The 22,304-nt window shown below is 43.4% G+C and overlaps 1 protein-coding gene across 3 annotated transcripts in view; it reads left to right on the top strand.

The window, feature by feature from the left end:
* MEI4 (meiotic double-stranded break formation protein 4) overlaps positions 1–22,304 on the top strand; it is a 344,771-nt gene that overhangs the window by 85,344 nt on the left and 237,123 nt on the right. For all 3 annotated transcript variants that reach the window (XM_073569293.1, XM_073569294.1, XM_073569292.1), the window contains exon 3: positions 6,216–6,775. In XM_073569293.1, the coding sequence (XP_073425394.1) occupies positions 6,216–6,775 (560 nt within the window). The remainder of the gene's footprint in view (positions 1–6,215; positions 6,776–22,304) is intronic.

The following is a 22,304-nucleotide window of genomic DNA, read 5'->3' as shown; positions in this document are numbered from 1 at the left end:
ATGCCAAGGAACGCGCCCCGACGCGCGTTTCGGAGTGGAATACTCCTTCGTCAGGGGGTAAGTATATTACTGGCCAGCACATCCATATATAGTGGATTCAATCAGGCCGGACACATGACGGCGCATGCGCCGCCGCCGCGACCCGGAAGTCACATGGCACGCGGCGTCACATGATCAAACACCGCCGGGTGAATCCGGCGTGTCAGAGCATGGAAAGACGCCGTTACCATGCGAACCACCGGCGCCGAGGCGGCGCATGCGCAACAGTGCCCGCCAGAAAAGCACACAGATGCAGAAATTACTGCGGAACCCATCAAAATGGAGTGGTGTATGTAACGCTTATAGAGACGCAGATGCAGAAAACACATATACAATAATATATATGCCATCCATAAGATAATACAAATAATGAAAAATTATACAAGGTGAAAGTATACATATCAGTGTACAATGCCATAACCACATAAGTGTAAAAATAAAAGAAAAAAATTTTTAAAAAATATATTTTTTTATATATATAAAAAATAAAAAAGAAAAAATAATAAAATAAAAAATAATAAAAAAGATAATAAAAAAGTGAAATAAGCAACAAAGTGCACGTGGAAAGATGCACAAGGATGCACAACATCAAAATGCATATATAGATGCTGAACTCCATCAAAATTCTGCATTACAACAAATGTCTGCGTCTGCAAACAAGCCTTGCCACCATTTCTTCTTCAGCAGATGTAAAAGATCATAACATGAAGGGCCGACCACAATATCTAAAATAGATGCAAAGACAATATTAAAAGTGTACAAAAATTTTTTTTATTATAGAAATGGAATGAAAGATAAACTCTCATTTAAACCCAGTGGAGAAACAGTATTAAGTGTCCAAATCCACTGGGTTTCTAGCTGAGCAAGACGTTTGCTAATGTTGCCCCCCCTGATCCCTTTACAGATCATGTCAATGCCAGACACTTTCAATAAAGAAGAATCACAATTGTGATGTATTTTGAAGTGTCTTGGCAGAGTTTTAAGGGAGGCAACATCGTCAATCTCTTTAGCTGCCTTTATGCCCAATACGTGCTCACGTATTGGGCATAAAGGCCTAATCTGTTCATTTTGGCCATTATAAGTGGTAATAAACCTGACCACCTCCTTAGATTCAGATTTGCTCGCATTCATATAGAGTGCATTATGGCGTGACGTATGCTTGGCCCTGTTGAACGCTCTCTTTAATGATCGTCTACTGTAACCGCGTTCAAGAAATCTAGCCTTTAAGCGGTCAGCCTGTTTCAAAAAGTCAATATCTGTAGAACAAATACGTCTTAGACGTAAAAATTGTCCTATGGGGATAGAGTTGATAAGAGTACGAGGGTGAGATGAGGAGGCGTGGAGAAGTGCATTGACGGAGGTGTGTTTTCTAAAAAGATCTGTCTGAAGGACGTTGTTAGAATCCCTCCTTACTAAGACATCCAAAAATTCGATGGTTTTCAAATCACTATGATGTGTAAGATGTATATTGATGTTATTAGAATTTAATACATCAATGAACTCAGATAACAGGTTTTATCTTAAAAAATTTTGGCCTATTTTAAAAAATGACCCAATACTCTCTAAGTACATTGGCGACCATCCAAATATTGCCTTTCGTAGATCGTCCAATTTTGGTGACCGTTTGGTGAAAAGCCATTACATTTCCAAACCGGTCAACAACTTCTCAATCCAACACACAAAAGCCGCAGGATGTAAACCCTGTGGCTCTTCTGTTGCCTGTTGCAACATTGTCAGAGCTCATACTTTCACCAGTTCTGATGGTTTGTGTGTCTTCAACATCAAAAAATCCATCACTTGTTCATCGACGGCTGTAATCTATTATGCCACGTGCCCATGTTCCCTCATCTATATTGGCCTTACCACTCGCCAGCTCAAGGTGAGGGTCCGTGAGCACGTATTGGGCATAAAGGCAGCTAAAGAGATTGACGATGTTGCCTCCCTTAAAACTCTGCCAAAACACTTCAAAATACATCACAATTGTGATTCTTCTTTATTGAAAGTGTCTGGCATTGACATGATCTGTAAAGGGATCAGGGGGGGCAACATTAGCAAACGTCTTGCTCAGCTAGAAACCCAGTGGATTTGGACACTTAATACTGTTTCTCCACTGGGTTTAAATGAGAGTTTATCTTTCATTCCATTTCTATAATAAAAAAAATTTTTGTACACTTTTAATATTGTCTTTGCATCTATTTTAGATATTGTGGTCGGCCCTTCATGTTATGATCTTTTACATCTGCTGAAGAAGAAATGGTGGCAAGGCTTGTTTGCAGACGCAGACATTTGTTGTAATGCAGAATTTTGATGGAGTTCAGCATCTATATATGCATTTTGATGTTGTGCATCCTTGTGCATCTTTCCACGTGCACTTTGTTGCTTATTTCACTTTTTTATTATCTTTTTTATTATTTTTTATTTTATTATTTTTTCTTTTTTATTTTTTATATATATATAAAAAAATATATTTTTTAAAAAATTTTTTCTTTTATTTTTACACTTATGTGGTTATGGCATTGTACACTGATATGTATACTTTCACCTTGTATAATTTTTCATTATTTGTATTATCTTATGGATGGCATATATATTATTGTATATGTGTTTTCTGCATCTGCGTCTCTATAAGCGTTACATACACCACTCCATTTTGATGGGTTCCGCAGTAATTTCTGCATCTGTGTGCTTTTCTGGCGGGCACTGTTGCGCATGCGCCGCCTCGGCGCCGGTGGTTCGCATGGTAACGGCGTCTTTCCATGCTCTGACACGCCGGATTCACCCGGCGGTGTTTGATCATGTGACGCCGCGTGCCATGTGACTTCCGGGTCGCGGCGGCGGCGCATGCGCCGTCATGTGTCCGGCCTGATTGAATCCACTATATATGGATGTGCTGGCCAGTAATATACTTACCCCCTGACGAAGGAGTATTCCACTCCGAAACGCGCGTCGGGGCGCGTTCCTTGGCATTCATCTTTGGCTTATGAGGTATTAACCCTTTAATATTTTTTCATTTCCCATTGTATTCAGCGATTTTTTGCTCTTCCTTCATTATACACTTGAACCTAATGTTTTTTTTGATTTAGCCACGATCACAATTTATATTTTATATATTATTTATTACATATTTATTTTATATATTTTATATAATTTTTTTTGGCACGGCATTTTTTATAGCACGATACATGTTATCACACATTATTTCTTTGGGGACTTTACTTTATATGTATTACAGGGTTATTTATTTGACCTCTTCCTATAGCCTATTATGCTATGTATAAATTTTGATGATGCCATTTTGTTTCATGTGTACACCCATTTTTTTAAAAAAGGGTATTTTATCTCACTTTTTTGCGTGTAGCCATATTTTATTACACGTATTTGATCCCTGCCAGTTTCAACTTCCATCCTACTTAGTGTGCATTGTGGTTTTGACATATTTCTTTGTGTAAGGGTACTGTCACACTTAGCGATGTACCAGCGATCCCGACCAGCGATATGACGCGGTCAGGATCGCTGGTGCATCGCTAGGTGGTCGCTAGTGAGCTGCCACACAGGCAGATCTCACCAGCGACATCGCTGGGGACGGGGGTCGCTACTTACCGTACCTGTGACACCAGGCGATCCTGCGTCCTCCCGCCCGGCTCCACGCGTCGCTCGTCGTCACAGCAGGAAGCGCCGCAGGAAGCTGACGACGAGAAACAGTCCTGGACGTTCTCGCGCGATCAGCGATAACCAGCGGGGGAGCCGGTCGTAGGCAAGTATCAGACACAGCGATATTGCTAGCAATATCGCTATAACGTCACAAGTTATAGCGATATTGCTAGTGATATCTCTTAGTGTGACAGGCCCTTAAGTGTGCGTAGAGAGATAGCTGTATCATATTACTGATCAATCACTGATAGGATAACCCACTAAACCAGAAATCTCAGGAAGAGCTGAGGTTTAAATAATTAGAGCATAAGTTATACTGGATCATTTCTCACAAATCTAAATATCAATCTATTCACCTCTCCTTTCTCTAAAACATGCTGCCTTCGAATTGGTGTGTATTTTCATGGTGACAGGTTCTTTTTAAGGAAATATTGTTTTGGGGATTTGCACTGTTGAAGATATTTGTTACGTGAGTAAAAATAAGGAATGTAGGTTAGGTACCATGGGGATCGATCTTCCATAATATTATGTTATTCTATGAAACAAGGACATATATCTGAGATATAAACTGCTCACTCCACTTGTAACCAAGCAATATTGTCTATTCTATCTGACATGGAGATCTCACAGGCCACATAAGATTATTCCCAGAGTGTAAATTAACCCCTTCATGACCGGAGCTTTTTTCGTATTTGCGTTTTCGTTTTTCACTCCCCTTCTTCCCAGAGCCATAACTTTTTTATTTTGCTGTCAATATGGCCATGTGAGGGCTTAGTTTTTGTGGGACGAATTGTACTTTTGAACAATACCATTGGTTTTGCCATATCATGTAAAAGAAAACGGGAAAAAAATTACAAGTGCGGTGAAATTGCAAAAAAAGTGCAATCCCACACTTGTTTTTTGTTTGGCTTTTTTGCTAGGTTCACTAAATCATAAAACTGACCTGCCATTATGATTCTCTAGGTCATTACAAGTTCATAGACACCAAACATGTTTAGATTCTTTTTTATCTAAGTGGTCCACAGATGGGGGTTGTGCTCACAACCCAACACCGTGCGGCCCTCCAAAGAAATGCCACCCCACACCATTACTGACCCACTGTCAAACCGGTCATGCTGAAGGATGTTGCAGACAGCAGATCGCTCTCCACGGTGTCTCCAGACTCTATCACGTCTGTCACATGTTCTCAGTGTGAACCTGCTTTCATCTGTGAAGCGCACAGGGCGCCAGTGGTGAATTTGCTAATCCTGGTGTTCTGTGGCAAATGCTTTGTCCTGCACAGTGTTGGACTGTGAGCACAACCCCCATCTGTGGACGACGGGCCCTCAGACCATCCTCATGGAGTCGGTTTCTAACCATTTTTGCAGACTCATGCACATTTGTGGCCTGCTGGAGGTCATTTTGCAGGGCTCTGGCAGTGCCCCTCCTGTTCCTCCTTGCACAAAGGCGGAGGTAGCGGTCCTGCTGCTGGGTTGTTGTCCTCCTACGACCCCCTCCACGGCTCCTGGTGTACTGGCCTGTCTCCTGGTAGCGCCTTCATCCTCTGGACACTACGCTGACAGACACAGCAAACCTTCTTGCCACAGCTCGCATTGATGTGACATCCTGAATGAGCTGCACTACCTGAGCCACTTGTGTGGGTTGTAGAGTCCGTCTCATGCTACCACGAGTGTGAAAGCACAACCAACATTCAAAAGTGACCAAAACATCAGCCAGAAAGCATTGATACTGAGATGTGGTCTGTGGTCCCCACCTGAAGAGCCACTTCCTTATTGAGGATGTCTTGATAATTGTCAATAATTTCCATCTGTTGTCTATTCCATTTGTACAACAGCATGTGAAATTGATTGTCAATCAGTGTTGCTTCCTAAGTGAACAGTTTGATTTCACAGAAGTTTGATTTACTTGGAGTTAGATTCTGTCGTTTAAGTGTTCCCATTATTTTTTTGAGCAGTGTATACTGTGTATTTATTAGATTAGATATATATATATATAATTAGATTAGATATTTATTATACGAGGCTTTGCGTGTGGAGAGAGTGTAGCTATGTGGAGTGGGCGGGGCTATGTGGAATGGGCATGGCTACACGCACACATATACATACATACATACATACATACATACATACACTCACTTTTAGATAGACAATAAAATGAAACAAAAGCAATATAAAGTTGATATTGCCTTTACTGTACCGCTTGGAATAATACATTTAATGCCGTAAACTTTAAACTCCACTTTGCATTACAAATTTAACTTATCCCACAAAAAAACAAAGCATTTATTTGCCAATGGTAAAATTAAAAAGTTATGGCTCTGTGAAGGTGGCAATGTAAATAAAAAGTCTGTTTGCAAGGGGATAAACAGAAACATTCTTTTAAATGATAATACAGGATATGTATAAATATGGCTTGTCATGCATTGGATGCTTTAAAATCATTTTTATTTTGTATAAATTATGAATGTCTCATGTTTTTCTCTGAAAAGCAATTCAGATGTTTATGTTTTCCTTTACAAATTGCAGAAAGCATTGGTTTGACTCCTGATCTGCAGGAACATACAGTGCATCCAAAACCAGCGAGCCTAATACAAGATGATTCAGGATGTGATATTTCTAATGAAGATGGGGTGGACGCATTGACAGCATCTCACAGTTCTAACAACTGTGACCAAACGTGCAGAAATCTGTCACAATCTGCATCTCCTTTAAATCATCTTCCAATTACAAAGCGCTTTTCATCTGGTGAGGAACAGCTGTCTAGCCAAATACAGTTTCTTAATCATCTTCTTGGTCTTGGAAAACTGACAACAGCACAAAGCCTTGTAACAGATTTTACCAAGTTTGGAAATGACTGTACGGTGGTAACTGATTCTGTGTCTGGGCTATTGAATGGTTTGCTTAGCTTTTATAGATATCCCAAACAATCTGTTTTAAGAGTTCAGTCAGAAGCCTTTAAAACTATAGGGAACCTCCTTACTAACTGCCGCTTGCCCAATAATACTCTGCAAGTGTGCATGAAGAGTTTAGAAGACTTTGAGAAACAATTAATCCAGAGCATCTTAACAAATGACAGCATGAATCGGGTAAGTGAACCTGTTAATATCATGTGGATAGCTCGATGATAAAACATTACCATGCATATTGATTATAGAGATTTTTAGATATTTACTTTAGATTTTATGTGATGTTTCCTGCACCCTTAGACCCTTGTACACATTGTTTATCAGATATATACATAATATATATATACAATATATAAAATTATGTTCTTTCCATGTGATGTCATGTAATAATAGCAGACAAATATGGTCCACTGCTATGATTTTCCTGACATGCTAATATCACTGAATGCCGCGTGACTGGGCAACCATTTGGCGTGATATCAATATGATCGTGCACACTTGATAGACAAGGAGCAGTGGAATACCACAGAATTACTGAGGAAATATATGTACAAATAAATTTCTGAAATTTAATTTCTTTTACTTTCAATAACAGTCATAAGCCTTACAACCATGGAGTCAATTTCTTTATCCGTTTAACAATCAACTTTTTGGGCAGCACAAACCACAGTCTCCCTGACACTGTCCATAGAGGTGTACTGATTTTCTTCACTGTAAATCTCCTGTTTAAGAAAGGCCTGCAACTCCTTAAAGGGGTTGTCCGGGCTTTTCACATAATCTCAGTACATATCTGGGCTGCAGAATTATGACAATAAGTAATTTACTTTTGTCAATAGTTTGCACGGTTTTCTAGATATTCTGAACAGAACGTCCAAGGGGGGGTGTGTTATGGCATTGAAATGAGAACTAGTCGTAACCTCCTACTCTACTCCAAACATGCCCTCTATAGCAACAACCCCACGCTCCATAGCTACAGGCCCTCCCCTTCCACATGAACAAGCCCTCATCACACAGTATCGAATTCTTCCCCTCCAGCAGCCTCAGTGCAGAGAGCTGCTCCTCCCCCAGACACACACTGAAGTCCACCAAACTCCCAGCAAGCTCCAGTGACCAGCACCACCCACTGCCCACTCATTGGCTGGCAGTAAACTGCACCAGCACTCATCTTGATCATCAGGAGTGATCCTGTATTTGTGAAAGCACCACAATACATACATACATACACCTCCCAACACTTCACACTGTTACAGCTGCTGATTGGACAGGCTGCTCCCATCAGTATTTGTGTGATTAGAGACACAGTGCTCACACATACACTGCACCAAATCTGCTGCTGTGTGAAGACAACAGTGACACAGAGCTGTCTCAATCACACAGCAGAGGCTTTGTCACACAACAGATTACATCAGTGACTGCCATCCCCTGTGCAGATTAGAAGCTGCAGAGCCCCATCACTGGCCATCACACAGTCTGTTCTCACTGCTACCAGCAGCCTAGGACAGTGAGGGAAGGAATCACTGATAATGAGTTACGTATTGTAATCATGGAGTGGCCCAGAATACAGGACGATTTTCCCTCCTCACTAGATTCACTTTCCATAGATGACTGTTCAGCGTGTGTCTAGGGGAGGAGCAGCTCTCTGCTCTCTGCAGTGAGGCTGCTGGAGGGGAAGAATTTGTTACTGTGTGATGAGGGCTGCTTCATGTGGACGGGGAGGGCCTGTAGCTATGGAGGGTGGGGTTGTTGCTATAGAGGGCATGTTTGGAGTAGAGTAGGAGGTTATGACTAGTTCTCATTTCAATGCCATAACACCCCCCCTTGGACGTTCTGTTCAGAATATCTAGAAAACCGTGCAAACTAGTGACAGAAAGTAAATTACTTATTGTCATAATTCTGCAGCCCAGATATGTACTGAGATTATGTGAAAAGCCCAGACAACCCCTTTAATAGGGTTTTGTCACGATTGCTCCGCTCATTGAATGATTGCTATGCTGTTCTATGGAAACAAAGCTGTCTGAATCTTGATTGACAGCTTGGTTGTCAAATACTGTGATGGGCTTGCTGGGCTGTCAGTGCCTTGATTGACAGCTCTGTTTTCCAATCTGCGACTGGGGTGTGAGAGATTTTCTGCAGGTGTTCAGTATTCTGGAAATCACATAGCTACTTAACTGAGCTGTCTGCCCACATTCCCTGCCAGATGTAGTTTGTGCTTCTTGTCGAGTGTTAGCCTGATTCTGTTGCTCTGAGTTCTTATCTTCTGCTATCTGACCCTTTGGACTGTGTTCTGACTACGCATTTGCCTTGTTCTTTGGCTTTTCTTTGGTTTTTGATCCACTATATCATGTTATTGACCCTGGACTGTGACCTGACTTACGTTTTTGTCATTTCTCTTGGCTAGCTATGTACTCTCTCGGTATTGACCCCGGAACATCTGACTCTAATGCCTCACAGCCTGTCCGTGAGTAGTGACTAGCATCACATTAAGTCTGTCCCTATACTTTTTTTTCCTGAACAATGGATCCAGTTCGTGCACTCTGTGATCAGATGAGGAATCTGACCCAGATAGTTCAGGATCTGGCCAGGGATCACCAGAGGCTAGAATCATCACAGTCCCAGATACAGGGTCAGTACTGTGGGTGGCTCTCAAAGCGCTCCACTATCGACAGTAGTTATGTCTCCTGGACTCTCTGATGTACATTTGACCTCCCCTGAACCAGTTGTGGCACTTCCCGACAGATTTTTTTTGGGGAAGGAAAAACTTAGGGTATTTAAGGAGAGCTGTACATTATTTTTTACTCTACGACCCCGGTCATATGGTCATGAGTCCCAGCGGGTGGGTATAATTATATCCCTACTGCGTGGGGGTCCTCAGACCTGGACATTCTCTTTGTCCCCACTAGTCCCAGAATGCCCTTCTGTTGACACCTTTTTTGATGCTAGAGGGATGATATATAACAAACCTGATAGGGTCCAGGTCACAGAGGCTAAGATCATAAACATGACACAGAGGGGCCGCACGACTGAAGATAGTTAAGAGTTTCGGCAATTGTCATCTGAGGTTGTATGGAATGATGCTGCTCTCAGGTGTCAATTTCGGCGTAGCCTTACGGATGCTCTTAAGGAAGCTCTGGCTTTGCATTTTCCACCCTGTTCTTTGGGGGAGGCCATGACTCAGGCCATTTGTATGGATCGTAGAATTCGGGAGTGAAGTGATGAGCGACAAGGGGCTTCTGTCATTCTTTCTGAGTCGGTTTTCTTACCTGAGATGGTACCAATGGAGGTAGGAACTGCCAGCTCTCGGGCCTTGGAGAGGAGCCGTCGGCGTGATCTGGGACTCTGCTTCTACTTGTCACGTCTGCCATGTCTGTTTGTCTCAAGAACTCCTGGAGCGATGTGCATGCGCATGCTTTGTCTGCTGTCCTGCATGTCCCCTAGAGCAGTGTGCACACTCACCTCATGTCTGAGCTACAGGATGCCTGCGTTTCTGCTCTGCCTTCTGTGATCTTCTCGTCATGTCTGGAGTCCTTGATCATGTGACATTACTTAAGATCCTGCACTGTCTGGTTCTGCAATCATCTCGTCATGTCTAGAAGCCCGGATCATGTGTTCATCCTAGGATCCTGCACTGGTTGGTTCGGTGATCATCTCGTCATGTCTGAAACCCTGATCATGTGACGTTTCCTAAGATCCTGCACTGTCTGGTTCTGCTATCATCTCGTCATGTCTAGAATCCCGGAAGTGCTCCCCTGGTCCTGTCCTGGAGGAGGAGGTGCTATGCCCTATATCAGGCCGCCTCTTCCTATGCTCAGGGCCTGATTATTGTGTTGCTTCCCTGCAAGGCTCTGGGTCTGTGGGGTTGCTCCCTCTATTCTGTGCCCTTGCACTTTGCTCTGTAGTGCGTCTCTGCACACGCTCCGTGCTCGTATTCCGCCTCTTGTCTTGTGCCATGTCTTGTGTTGTCTCTCGTGCCATGTTTGTCTTTGCCTTGCTTTGCCTTGTAGTCCTTCTGCTGTTCTTTGTCTTAGTCTGTTTTGCTATGTCTCGCCTTAGCTATGCTTTGACTTGTAGTCCTTCCTGTGTTCTCTGCCTCGCCTGTTTTGCCATGTCTTGCTTTTGCTATGCTTTGAGTTGTAGTCCTCCCTGTGTTCTCTGCCTTGCTATTCCTTGCTTTGTGTTCCTCCCTATGGCCTCAGTCTTTGCTTGCTCTGCCTCGCTCTCTCCTATGGTGCCCTGTAGTGCTCCCTGGCACACGCACTATTTCTCCTCTCCTTAGTGCTCGTTTCTATGTCTAGTCCCAAGGTCTTCCCTTGGCCCGGCTCTGGGCTTCTGCCTACACTCCGCTGCTAGACTCTGCCCTCGCTCTGACCTGGCTCTGTTTCTGCTTGTTCCTTGCCTTGTTCCCTGCCTTGTCCTTGCATTGAACCCCGGCGTGGGTTCCCCTTGGCCGTCTCCTGTGCCGTGGTAAGTGCCACGTGTCTGTACAGGCGTGTGCACTGGCCAGTGTGGCGTGTCCCCTGCGTGGCTCCTAGCACGCAGCCCTTCCTTGTGCCCTGGCTTGGCTCCTAGCACGCTCCCTGCCTTGAACCCTGGCTTCGCTCCTAGCACGCACCCTGCCTTGAACCTTGGCGTGTCTCTACACGCACTCTGTCTTGTGCCTTGAACCCTGGCGTCGCTCCTAGCACGCACCCTGCCTTGAACCTTGGCGTGTCTCTACACGCACTCTGTCTTGTACCTTGGACCCTGGCGTGTCTCTACACGCATCCTGTCTTGTGCCTTGGCGTGTCTCTACACGCACTCTGTCTTATCCTATGCTTTGGCGTGGCTCTACACACGCACCCTGTCTCGTTTGTGAACCTTGGCGTGTCCCCTACACACGCACCTCGCTTTGAACCCTGGCGTGTCCCCTACACACGCACCTTGCCTTGCACCTAGCCTTGAACCCTGGCGTTTCCCCTACACACGCACCTTGCCTTGCACCTAGCCTCGGACCTCGGTGTGTTCCCTAACACGCACCATGCCTGGATATCTGTCGTGCCTCCTTGCCTGAAACCTGGTTTGCCTGCCGGATGCCCGGAACCTGCCGATCGCTGCCAGAGATCATGAGCTGGATGACTGCGGCCTGACGTCCGGAGCTGATGTCCGCAGCCTGATGCCTTGATGATGTCGATCGTTGCCAGCAGTCCGGAGTCCGATGCCATTACCTGTACCTAGGCGTGCCACCTGGCACGTACCATGTTATGGACCTTGGCGTGCCCACGCGCGCACCTTGCACGTTTTGCTTGTTTACACTGTATGTGATCCTGAGTTATTCTAATGACGTTACCTTGCACCTACGTCTTGTCTCGTCTTGCTTCCTGCTCGTCCTTGTCGTCAGACACTCGTCTAGTGTCCCCTGAGCCGGCCGTCTGGTCCCAGCAGTCGTGGTGGCTCACCCCCTTGGTCTTGCCCCTGACACTCCCTGTATAGGGGGTGGATTCTCACAAGGTTAGCTCGCCCTCAGAGGGTGGGTGCCACGACCCAGAGGGTCCACTCAAAAAATGGGCTCAGCAGGAGCTGAGTCCGTCACACTACTGTGGTCGCGCTGGACACTATCTCAAGGACTGCTCGTTTTGCCCTCAAGCAAACAAGCCGTCGGGAAACGCCTAAGTCTCGGTGATAATTCGAGGAGGTCACCCAGACTTCCAGGTACCCTTTTACTCCTCAGATAAAGTGCTGTTGAATGTGGAACTATGTTTTCAAAACCTGTGGTTATCTGCACTTGCTTTCATTGACTGTGGGTTTGCAGCGAACTTTATTGATTCTTAAATTAGGATTAGGGACAGTTAGATTGGAAAGACCTATTCAGATCGCTGCTATTGACAAAACACTGTAGCTACAGAACTTTGTACAGCTGGTAACGGTGGAATTCACACTAACAGTGGGAACACTCTACTCTGAGTTCATCTCCTGTTATGTCTTGGATAATTTACCTGCTGAGTTGGTGTTGGGGTTTCCTTGGCTGCATGTTCATAATTCTGTAATTGATTGGTGGCAAAAGGATATTGTTAAGTAGGGCCCCAACGATCATAAAAAGTGTCTGCATTCTGTGCAAATTTCTCCGCTAGTCTGGAGGGTCTGCCAGCATACCTGAAGGACTTTGGAGATGGGTTCTCTGAAAAAGAGGCAGAGATACTACCTCCCCATCCTACTTATGATTGTACTATTGATCTTATTCCAATGCCAAATTGCCTAAAGCTCAGCTGTATAATTTGTTGGGACCTGAATGAAGGAATATGTCAATGAAAGTTTAGGTAAGGGTTATATTTGTCCCTCCTTCTCGCCTGTAGTGGCTGGATTCTTCTTTGTGAAAAAAAAAGATGGGAGGCTCCACCCTTGCCTCGATTTCCGTGATCCTGTAAAATAAATCTTGCCAAATCAGACAAGGCTATTTTCTGGATTTGTTTTCTCACTTTGATTCTCATAGTTGTAGTCTATCTATGATGTCAATTACAGACCTCTCTCATCTTTTTAAGTGGGGGAACTTGCACAATTGGTGGCTGACTAAATACTTTTTTCCCCACTGAGAAAGGTCCATACTTAGGACCAAAACATCGCCATATGGGCTAATAAAGAGCACCGTACAACTACATTATGGTGTGCTGCCTCAGATCTTTTTGACCTTACTGTATATGCAACATACAGTGGGGGAAATAAGTATTTGATTCCTTCCTTATTTTGTAAGTTTGCCCACTGACTAAGACATGAGCATTCTATAATTTTAAGGGTAGGTTAATTTTAACATTGAAAGATAGACTATTAAACATAAAATCCAGAAAACCACATTGCAAAATTCAAATAAATTTATATAATTTATACAAAGAGAAATACGTATTTGACCCCCTACCAACCATTAAGAGTTCTGGCTCCTACAGACCAGTTACCTGCCTTAAAGACAACTGTCTTACATAGTCACCTTTATAAAATACTACAGGGTGGGCAATTTATAAGGATCATCTGGGTGGGCCATGTATATGGATACACCTAGATATAATGGGAATGGTTGGTGATATCAACTTCCTGTTTGTGGCACATTAGTATATGGGAAGGGGAAACTTTTCAAGATGGGTGGTGACCATGGTGGCCATTTTGAAGTCGGACATTTTGGATCCAACTTTATAAATAGCCCACCCAGGTCTATCCATGTAATGGCCCACCATGTACTATCCACAGACTCTATTAATCAGTCAGACTCTAACCTCTACAACATGAGCAAGACCAAAGAGCTGCATAAGGATGTCAGGGACAAGATCATAGACCTGGACAAAGCTGAAATGGTCAAAAAAACATAAGTAAGACACAGGGTGAGAAGGAGACAACTGTTGGTGCAATAGTCAAAAAAATGGAAGAAATACAAATTGACTGTCAATCGACATTGATCTAGGGCACCATGCAAAATCTCACCTTATGGGCTATCCTTGGTCATGAGGAAGGTGAGAGATCAACCTTAAACTACATGGGGGAACTTGTTAATTATCTCAAGGCAGCTGGGACCACAGTCACCAAGAAAACGATTGGTAACACATGCCATAAAGGTTCAAAATCCTGCAGTGACGGTAAGGTCCCCCTGCTCAAGAATGCACATGTGCAGGCCTGACTGAAGTTTGCCAGTGAACACCTGGATGATTCTGTGAGTGATTGGGAAAAAGTGCTATCGTCAGATGAGACAAATTGAGGTCTCTGGCATTAACTCAATTCGCCGTGTTTGGAGGAAGAAATTTGTTGCATATGACTCAAAGAATGCCTTCCCCACTGTCAAGCATGGAGGTGGAAACATGTTTTGGGAGTGTTTCTCTGCTAAGGGCACAGGACTACTTCACTGCATCAATGGGAGAATGGATGGAGCCATGTACCATAAAATCCTGAGTGACAACCTTCTTCCCTCCGCCTGGACATTAAAAATGGGTCGTGGCTGGGTCTTCCAGCAAGAAAATGACCCAAAACATACAGCCAAGGCAACAAAGGAGTGGCTCAAAAAGCAGCACATTAAGGTCATGGAGTGGCCTAGCCAGTCTCCAGACCTTAATCCCATAGAAAACTTATGGAGGAAGTTGAAACTCCGAGTTGCCAAGCGATAGCTTCAAAATCTTAATGATTTAGGCTAGTTTCACATCAGCATATGGCCGAGGTGCGGTGGGCTGCGGGCTTCCTCTGTGAAGTTACGCCTACGGCTGCACCTCATCCCATCAGCTCCACCTACCTCGGCGTGCGTACCCTTTCTTTAACCCAGCAAAGAGCAAACAGATGAAAGGCATACTAGGGCACACAAATCACCACATTAACAGACAGAGCTATTTATCTGAAGTTTTGCGGTATATATTTCAGTCAAAAAACGGAGGTGCTTGCATGGAAAAACATGAATATTTCAATGTGAAGCGAAAAAAGGAGAAATATGCAGCACTCACCAATATAGCTGAAAAACTGTGCGTCTTTATATCACATGAATTCCATCAATAGATATGTGGACATGCAGGACGTTAGAGGAATGTTAGGGGAGGGAGGTGCCGGACAATGGCCGTTTCGCGATTACTCGCTTCTACGGGTCCAGGTGAGGGGATTAGCTTAAGGTCATTTCCTTTATAGGACCACAGACCTTACTAATTAACATACAAAACTTGTTGTGAGACAAACATTTACAACAAAATAGTTATACAATGTACAGAGTGCAAGATACTAATAAAGAATAAATCTTTCCATATCGATTTACAAGATAATCTGTATTTTTACAATATCATAGAAAGAATATAATCTAAATAACTTTACATACAATTTTTTTTACATAATTTTTTTTAAAAATACTGATAGATCGATCCGGTCATTTAGTCCCAAAGGACCTTGTGCGTTCGCTTTCAGGATCCATTTTGCTTCTTGTTGCAATAAAGCTTTGTCATGGTTGCCTTCTTGAGGTGGAAAATTGATCTTTTCAGTCCCTGCAAAACTCAAACTTTCTGGGTTAGCTTTATGCACATCTTGAATATGCTTGATTAACCGCTTCCCGACCGCCTACAGTAGATAAACCTTGGCTCTTGCTGGGCTTTGTGCAGCGCCGACGTTTATCTACTGTCGGTGGTTTTGTGTCCCCTGGGACCCCCACATACCTTATAACGCGGGGACACCAGTGCACAATGCATGCTGGGACCCCCGACGTCATCGAGACCTGATTGGTTCAGGTCCTGATGACGTCAGCGTCACAGCAGCCAATGAGAGCGCTCGCTGGGAAAGCTGCTTGTTTCCCGGCGATCTCACTCATTGTAACGTGACTTCTTCTCTGATCTCACACTGACAGATGATCAGAGGTGAAGCAGCGTTACTGTGTGACTAGATCGCTGCCTGGCACAGCTGATCGCTGCCTGGCACAGCTGTGCCAGGCAGCGATCTTGTCACACAGTAACGCTGCTTCTCCTCTGATCATCTGTCAGTATGAGATCAGAGGAGAAGTCGCGTTACTATGTGCCAGGCAGCGATCTTGTCACATAGTAAAGCTGCTTCTCCTCTGATCATCTGTCAGTGTGAGATCAGAGGAGAAGTGGCGTTACTATGAGTCAGATCGCAGGGCAGCGATCTTGTCACAAAAAGAAAAAAAAAAAGTAAAGAAAAAAAAAAAAGCAAGTACGCAGGTTAGGGCTAGTGTTAGGGCTAGGGTTAGAGCTAGAGTTAGGGCTAGGGTTAGGGTTAGGGCTGGGATTAGGGTTATGGGTGTGTTGGTGTTAGGTTTGTGGTTAGGGTTATGGTTAGGGTTGGGATTAGGGCTGTAATTAGAATTGGGGGTTTCCACTGTTTAGGTACATCAGGGGCTCTGTAAACGCAACATGACGCCCGCAGACCATTCCATCAAAGTCTGCATTTCAGAACGTCACTACTTCCCTTCCGAGCCCCACCGTGTGCCCAAACAGTAGTTTTCTCCCACATATGGGGTACCAGCGTACTCAGGACAAATTGGACAACATTTCTTAGGGTCCAATTTCTCCTGTTACCCTTGTGAAAATAAAGATTGTGGGCTAAAATATCATTTTTGTGGAAAAAAAATGATTTTTTTTATTTTCACAGCTCTACATTATAAACTTTAGTGAAACACTTGGGGGTTCAAAGTGCTCACCACACATCTAGATAAGTTCCTTGGGGGGGGTCTAGTTTCCAAAATGGGGTCACTTGTGGGGGGTTTCCACTGTTTAGGTACATCAGGGGCTCTGCAAACACGACATGACACCCGCAGACCATTCCATCAAAGTCTGCATTCCAGAACGTCACTGCTTCCCTTCCGAGCCCCACCGTGTGCCCAAACAGTAGTTTTCTTCCACATATGGGGTACCAGTGTACTCAGGACAAATTGGACAACAACTTTTGGGGTCCAATTTCTCCTGTTACCCTTGTGAAAATAAAAATTGGGGGCTAAAAGATCATTTTGTGGAAAAAAAATGATTTTTTATTTTCATGGCTCTACGTTATAAACTTCTGTGAAGCACTTGGGGGTTCAAAGTGTTCACGACACATCTAGATAAGTTCTTTAAGGGGTCTAGTTTCCAAAATGGGGTGCTAGGGGAGGGAGGTGCCGGACAACTTGCTTCTACGGGTCCAGATGAGGGGATTAGCTTAAGGTCATTTCCTTTATAGGACCACAGACCGTACTAATTAACATACATAACGAGTTGTGAGACAAACATTTACAAAAAAAATATAGTTATACAATATACAGAGTGCAAGATACTAATAAAGAATAAATCTTTCCATATCGATTTACAAGATAATCTGTATTTTTACAATATCATAGGAAGAATATAATCTAAATAAACTTACATACAATTTTTTTTACATAACATTTTTTATAAAAATACTGATAGATCGATCCGGTCATTTAGTCCCAAAGGACCTTGTGCGTTCGCTTTCAGGATCCATTTCATTTCTTGTTGCAATAAAGCTTTGTCATGATTGCCTCCTTGAGGTGGAAAATTGAGCTTTTCAATCCCTGAAAAATTCAAACTTTCTGGGTTAGCTTTATGCACATCTTGAATATGCTTGATTAATCGCAGTGAGCCCTTTCCTGAGGTGATAGATCTATTGTGTTCACCAAAACATATCGTAAGTGGTCTTATAGTTTTTCCAATATAAAAATAACCGCATGGACAGAAAATACAAACCACAAATTTAGTTTGACAAGAAATGTAGTTTTGTACCTTATGTTCAATAGAGCCAAAATGTATGGAATTCCCTGTCAGATGAAGATAACAGTATTTGTAGTGACCACATTTATAATTTCCTTTTATTGATGAATCTCGTAGCCAATTTTTTTGAGGGGGACGAAGTCTATGATGTACTAATAAATCACCTATATTATGTGCCCTTTTTGCTAAACCTGCTGTACCTCAGGCAGCAATTCCACCAACTGCCACTACCTCTTACGTCAATCCCCAAGCAGGAAGAGGATATCCTTCAGTTCTCCCCTGGAAGCAGCCCAAGCGACCCACTTCCACCACTCCAGGAGGGGACCATCACTAAGCATTAATAACTAACTGTTACCCAAGAGGGTATAGGCACTTTTTCGCCTTCTTCATTTTGTTCATCATGTTGTTTGTTTTTCTTTTGGATTCAAGTTTGCCCAGTTTCACTGGCAGCGCTTTACATTTGAACTGTGGAGATCATGGACAATGAGTGATCCAGAACTGTTCTGTAAATAGTTGCACCTCTTAAGGTGCTTTCTCTTGGTTTTACATAGACCTGCTTGAATAGGGACATTTCAAGACATCTTGGCTGGATCAGTGTCTACTTTACATAATTGCACTTAATATTAATGTTTAGCATTTTGATAGCAAAGATAAATAGTGATAGTGTGTAATAAAGAACAGATTTTATATAGGATATAGTTGGTAGTGAGATCTAGGAATCGGACTACTAGTGAATGTTTTGCAGAATTTAGATTCATGCTAATGTTTGAATAAAGATGAAAAATTTGAATAAAGATTTGAATATGCAGGTGACGAACCAGGCATCAGCGGTTGTCACCTAGGGTCTAGAAGTAATAGTAAAAAGGTGAAAGAAATGTGTTAATGATAATACTTGAACTGGTAGTGAGTTTACTGCCAATAGCACTTTAAATTAGGTACTGTATTTTGACATAGATAGTTAAATTGTTTGCAATGTTCAAGAGTGAGTGCCTCCCATATTGGGAAGTTTAGATAAGTATTGTTTATCAAGCATTTAAAAAATTTTTTTTTGTGTGTTTGTTCCTTATGTTTTTGTCTAACTTTGTTTCACTTGCAGCCCGCAGACGTGCTGTGTTTAATGGGGGGTATGTGGCGCCCCTGAGGGTTCAGTCGCCACAGAGGTACTGCACCTCCTGAGGTGTGGTACCCCACCATCCAGGTAAGGTGGAGACACCCGACCACGCTCCAACACCTGCATCCCACACAACACAGTAGTGTAGCAAAGCACCCTTTGGTGGCTCCCTGCTTGGAACACGAAGCGTGCTGGGAGGCGGGTGGAGTTTAGTTGGCACCAAAAGAGCGGGAAGAGTTTAGGATTTAGGTAGTCTGACAGAGTGAGTGGAAGAGTGAAGATCCTTTTACTGGAATCGATGAAGGAAGTGCTGCAGCCGACCTCAGTGACCTGGGTCCGCTGGCACAGGAAAGGGACATTGATGGAAAGCCTGACTCTCTTCATAAGAAAGAAGGATTAGTACGGAACGTAAGGAGAGGAGGACTAAGGATTAGGGTTAGAGCAGAATCCTTCCCAAGTTCACAGCGCAAGGCCGGGGTCCGGTCCCCGAGGTTGTATGGATACTAATGGTCCTGCAGCAGACATCGGAGGAATAGAAGTTGTCACCACTTTATTCCCACAAAAGACTTGGGGGCACAATAGCAACGTGAGTGAGCCGGGACTAGGTAGCAAGGAGTCCCCGAAGCAGGCTACAGCTGTCTGCCGCACAAGTAGAGTTCATAGGAACATCTGACAGGAGGAACTCCAGTGTGACTCAGTACTGTGAGAGCTTCAGTGAGTGTTGGAAGGGAGTACTTCATCTTGCCTGGAAGTTGGCTGAGCTCCTGACCCGGAGGACACGGCACGGATGCGGGCACCTGAACACTCAACAGACTGTGAGTAAAGCTTTGGAACTACATGCCCTGGTGTCCTCCGCTTATTCCTGCGCCAACACACTCAGCACTGCTACATCTTTGTGCCTAACACTGCACCATCCACGTCTCCCCTCACCGTTACTTCACCTACTCTGCCCTGGGACTACAGCCCTGCCTGTGGAGGGCTACACCATCATTGCTGCACCACACCATCTATCCCAGAGGATCTGTCTGCAGCGTCGGCTTAACATCTTCATTGCCTTACACCACAGGTGGCGTCACGAATCATTCACTCATAAACTTTATTCCATCACTCAACATTCCCCTTTTACAATAGACTCCCAGGGCCACGGACTGGGTCACAGCTACCGTGACATCACCCATTGAAACCAACGGGCCCGGCTCCGAGTACCCCGCTGCCCTGGGTGAGGGCAATCCATTTTAACACATGCCGCCTTCAAATTTCTGGATAAGTGGTATATACAAAGGGTGGGCACAGCAATGGGTTCGCCAGTCTCTTGTGTTTATGCAAATTTATTTCTAGCACGATTTGAAGAGTTTTATATAAAAACAGCTCTAAATCCACAATTAAGGCTGGTTTCACATTTGCGTTAAAACAACGCTGCGCCCTGCGTCGTTAAGCCCCGCCCCGAGCCGGCTCCCTGCCCGCCCCATCCGGGATCACCGCCTACTTTCGCGATCACCGCCTACTTTCGCATTTGCACGCATGCGATCGGCGCACCCTATCTTTAGCATAGGGTGCGCAGATTATGCGCTGCCAGTGTGAAAGTAGCGTGCTGCGCACTTTTGACGGTGCGCCGTGCGCGCCGAAATGCAACATGCTGCATTTCGGCGCGCATGGCGCACTGTCAAAAGTGCGCAGCACGCTACTTTCACACTGGCAGCGCATGATCTGCGCACCCTATGCTAAAGATAGGGTGCGCCGATCGCATGCGTGCAAATGCGAAAGTAGGCGGTGATCCCGGATGGGGCGGGCAGGGAGCCGGCTCGGGGCGGGGCTTAACGACGCAGGGCGCAGCGTTGTTTTAACGCAAATGTGAAACCAGCCTAAAACATTTACAAGCATATTTTCGCTTCGTGGACGATATTTTCATTATCTGGGGAGGTTCTCAGGAAGAATTTGCAGATTTTGTAAAATACCTGAACAATGTGAACAGTGACAACATGCGCTTCATATTTTCATTTATTGGAAACACTATAGATTTTCTTGATGTCAAGTTTAAAATAAAAAATGGCTCTTTAAAAACAGAAGTGTTTAGAAAAGAAACCACAACAAATAATTACTTAGCTTACATTATAAGAGCGCTCATCCATTACATACTAAAAAGGGACTTCCATATAGTCAAATGCTAAGAGAAAGAAAACTGAATAATGATGAAACCATTTTTAATGAACAAATTTCGGAGCTGAAACAACGTTTTTTGCAAAGGGGATACCCTTTGACTTTATTAAATGAAGCACATGAAAGGGTAAAAAAAATTTTTCAATATGGATTTATTAAAGGAAAGGACAAAAAATTTAAATAGTGTAGTCAAACCTACAAAACAAATTTTATTTGTTTCAAACATAGTGCAATGGATAGAGCAATACATGCAGCAGTGAGAAAACATTGGCATCTCATTGATGCAGAAAAAACCTTACACACAGATGGTAAATTAGTTCCGCAATTTGCATACAAAAGGGCACATAATATAAGTGATTTATTAGTACATCATAGACTTCGTCCCCCTCAAAAAAATTGGCTACGAGATTTATCAATAAAAGGAAATTATAAATGTGGTCACTGCAAATACTGTCATCTTCATCTGACAGGGAATTCCATACATTTTGGCCCTATTGAACATAAGGTACAAAACTACATTTCTTGTCAAACTAAATTCGTGGTTTATATTTTCTGTCCATGCGGTTATTTTTATATTGGAAAAACTATAAGACTGCTTATGATACGTTTTGGTGAACACAATAGATCTATCACCTCAGGAAAGGGCTCACTGCGATTAACCCCTTCGCACCCGAGCCTGTTTTTGCCTTCGTGACCAGGCCAATTTTTTCAATTCTGACCAGTGTCACTTTATGAGGTCATAACTCTAGAAAGCTTCAATGGATCCTGCTGATTCTGATATTGTTTTCACGTGACATATTGTACTTCATGATGGTGGTAAAATTTCTTAGATATGAATTGCGCTTATTTGTTTAAAAAAAAAAAAAAAAAAAAATAGAAATTTGGCGAAAATTTAGAAAATTTTGCAATTTTCAAACTTTTAATTTTTATGCCCTTAAATAAGAGAGTGATATCGCACAAAATAGTTAATAAATAACATTTCCCACATGTCTACCTTACATCTGCACAATTTTGGAAACATAATTGTTTTTTTTAGGAAGTTATAAGGGTTAAAAGTTGACCAGCGATTTCTCATTTTTACAACAAAATTTACAACACCATATTTTTTAGGGACCACCTCACATTTGAAGTGAGTTTGGGGGCTCAATATGACAGAAAATACCCAAAAGTGACACCTTTCTAAAAACTGCACCTCTCAATGTACTCAAAACCACATTCAAGAAGTTTATTAACCCTTCAGGTGCGT

This window comes from Dendrobates tinctorius, unplaced genomic scaffold (genome assembly GCF_039654945.1).
Source record: "Dendrobates tinctorius isolate UK_male_01 unplaced genomic scaffold, ASM3965494v1 ptg000024l, whole genome shotgun sequence".
Lineage (NCBI taxonomy): Eukaryota > Metazoa > Chordata > Amphibia > Anura > Dendrobatidae > Dendrobates > Dendrobates tinctorius.
This window is presented reverse-complemented; position numbering and strand designations above follow the sequence as displayed.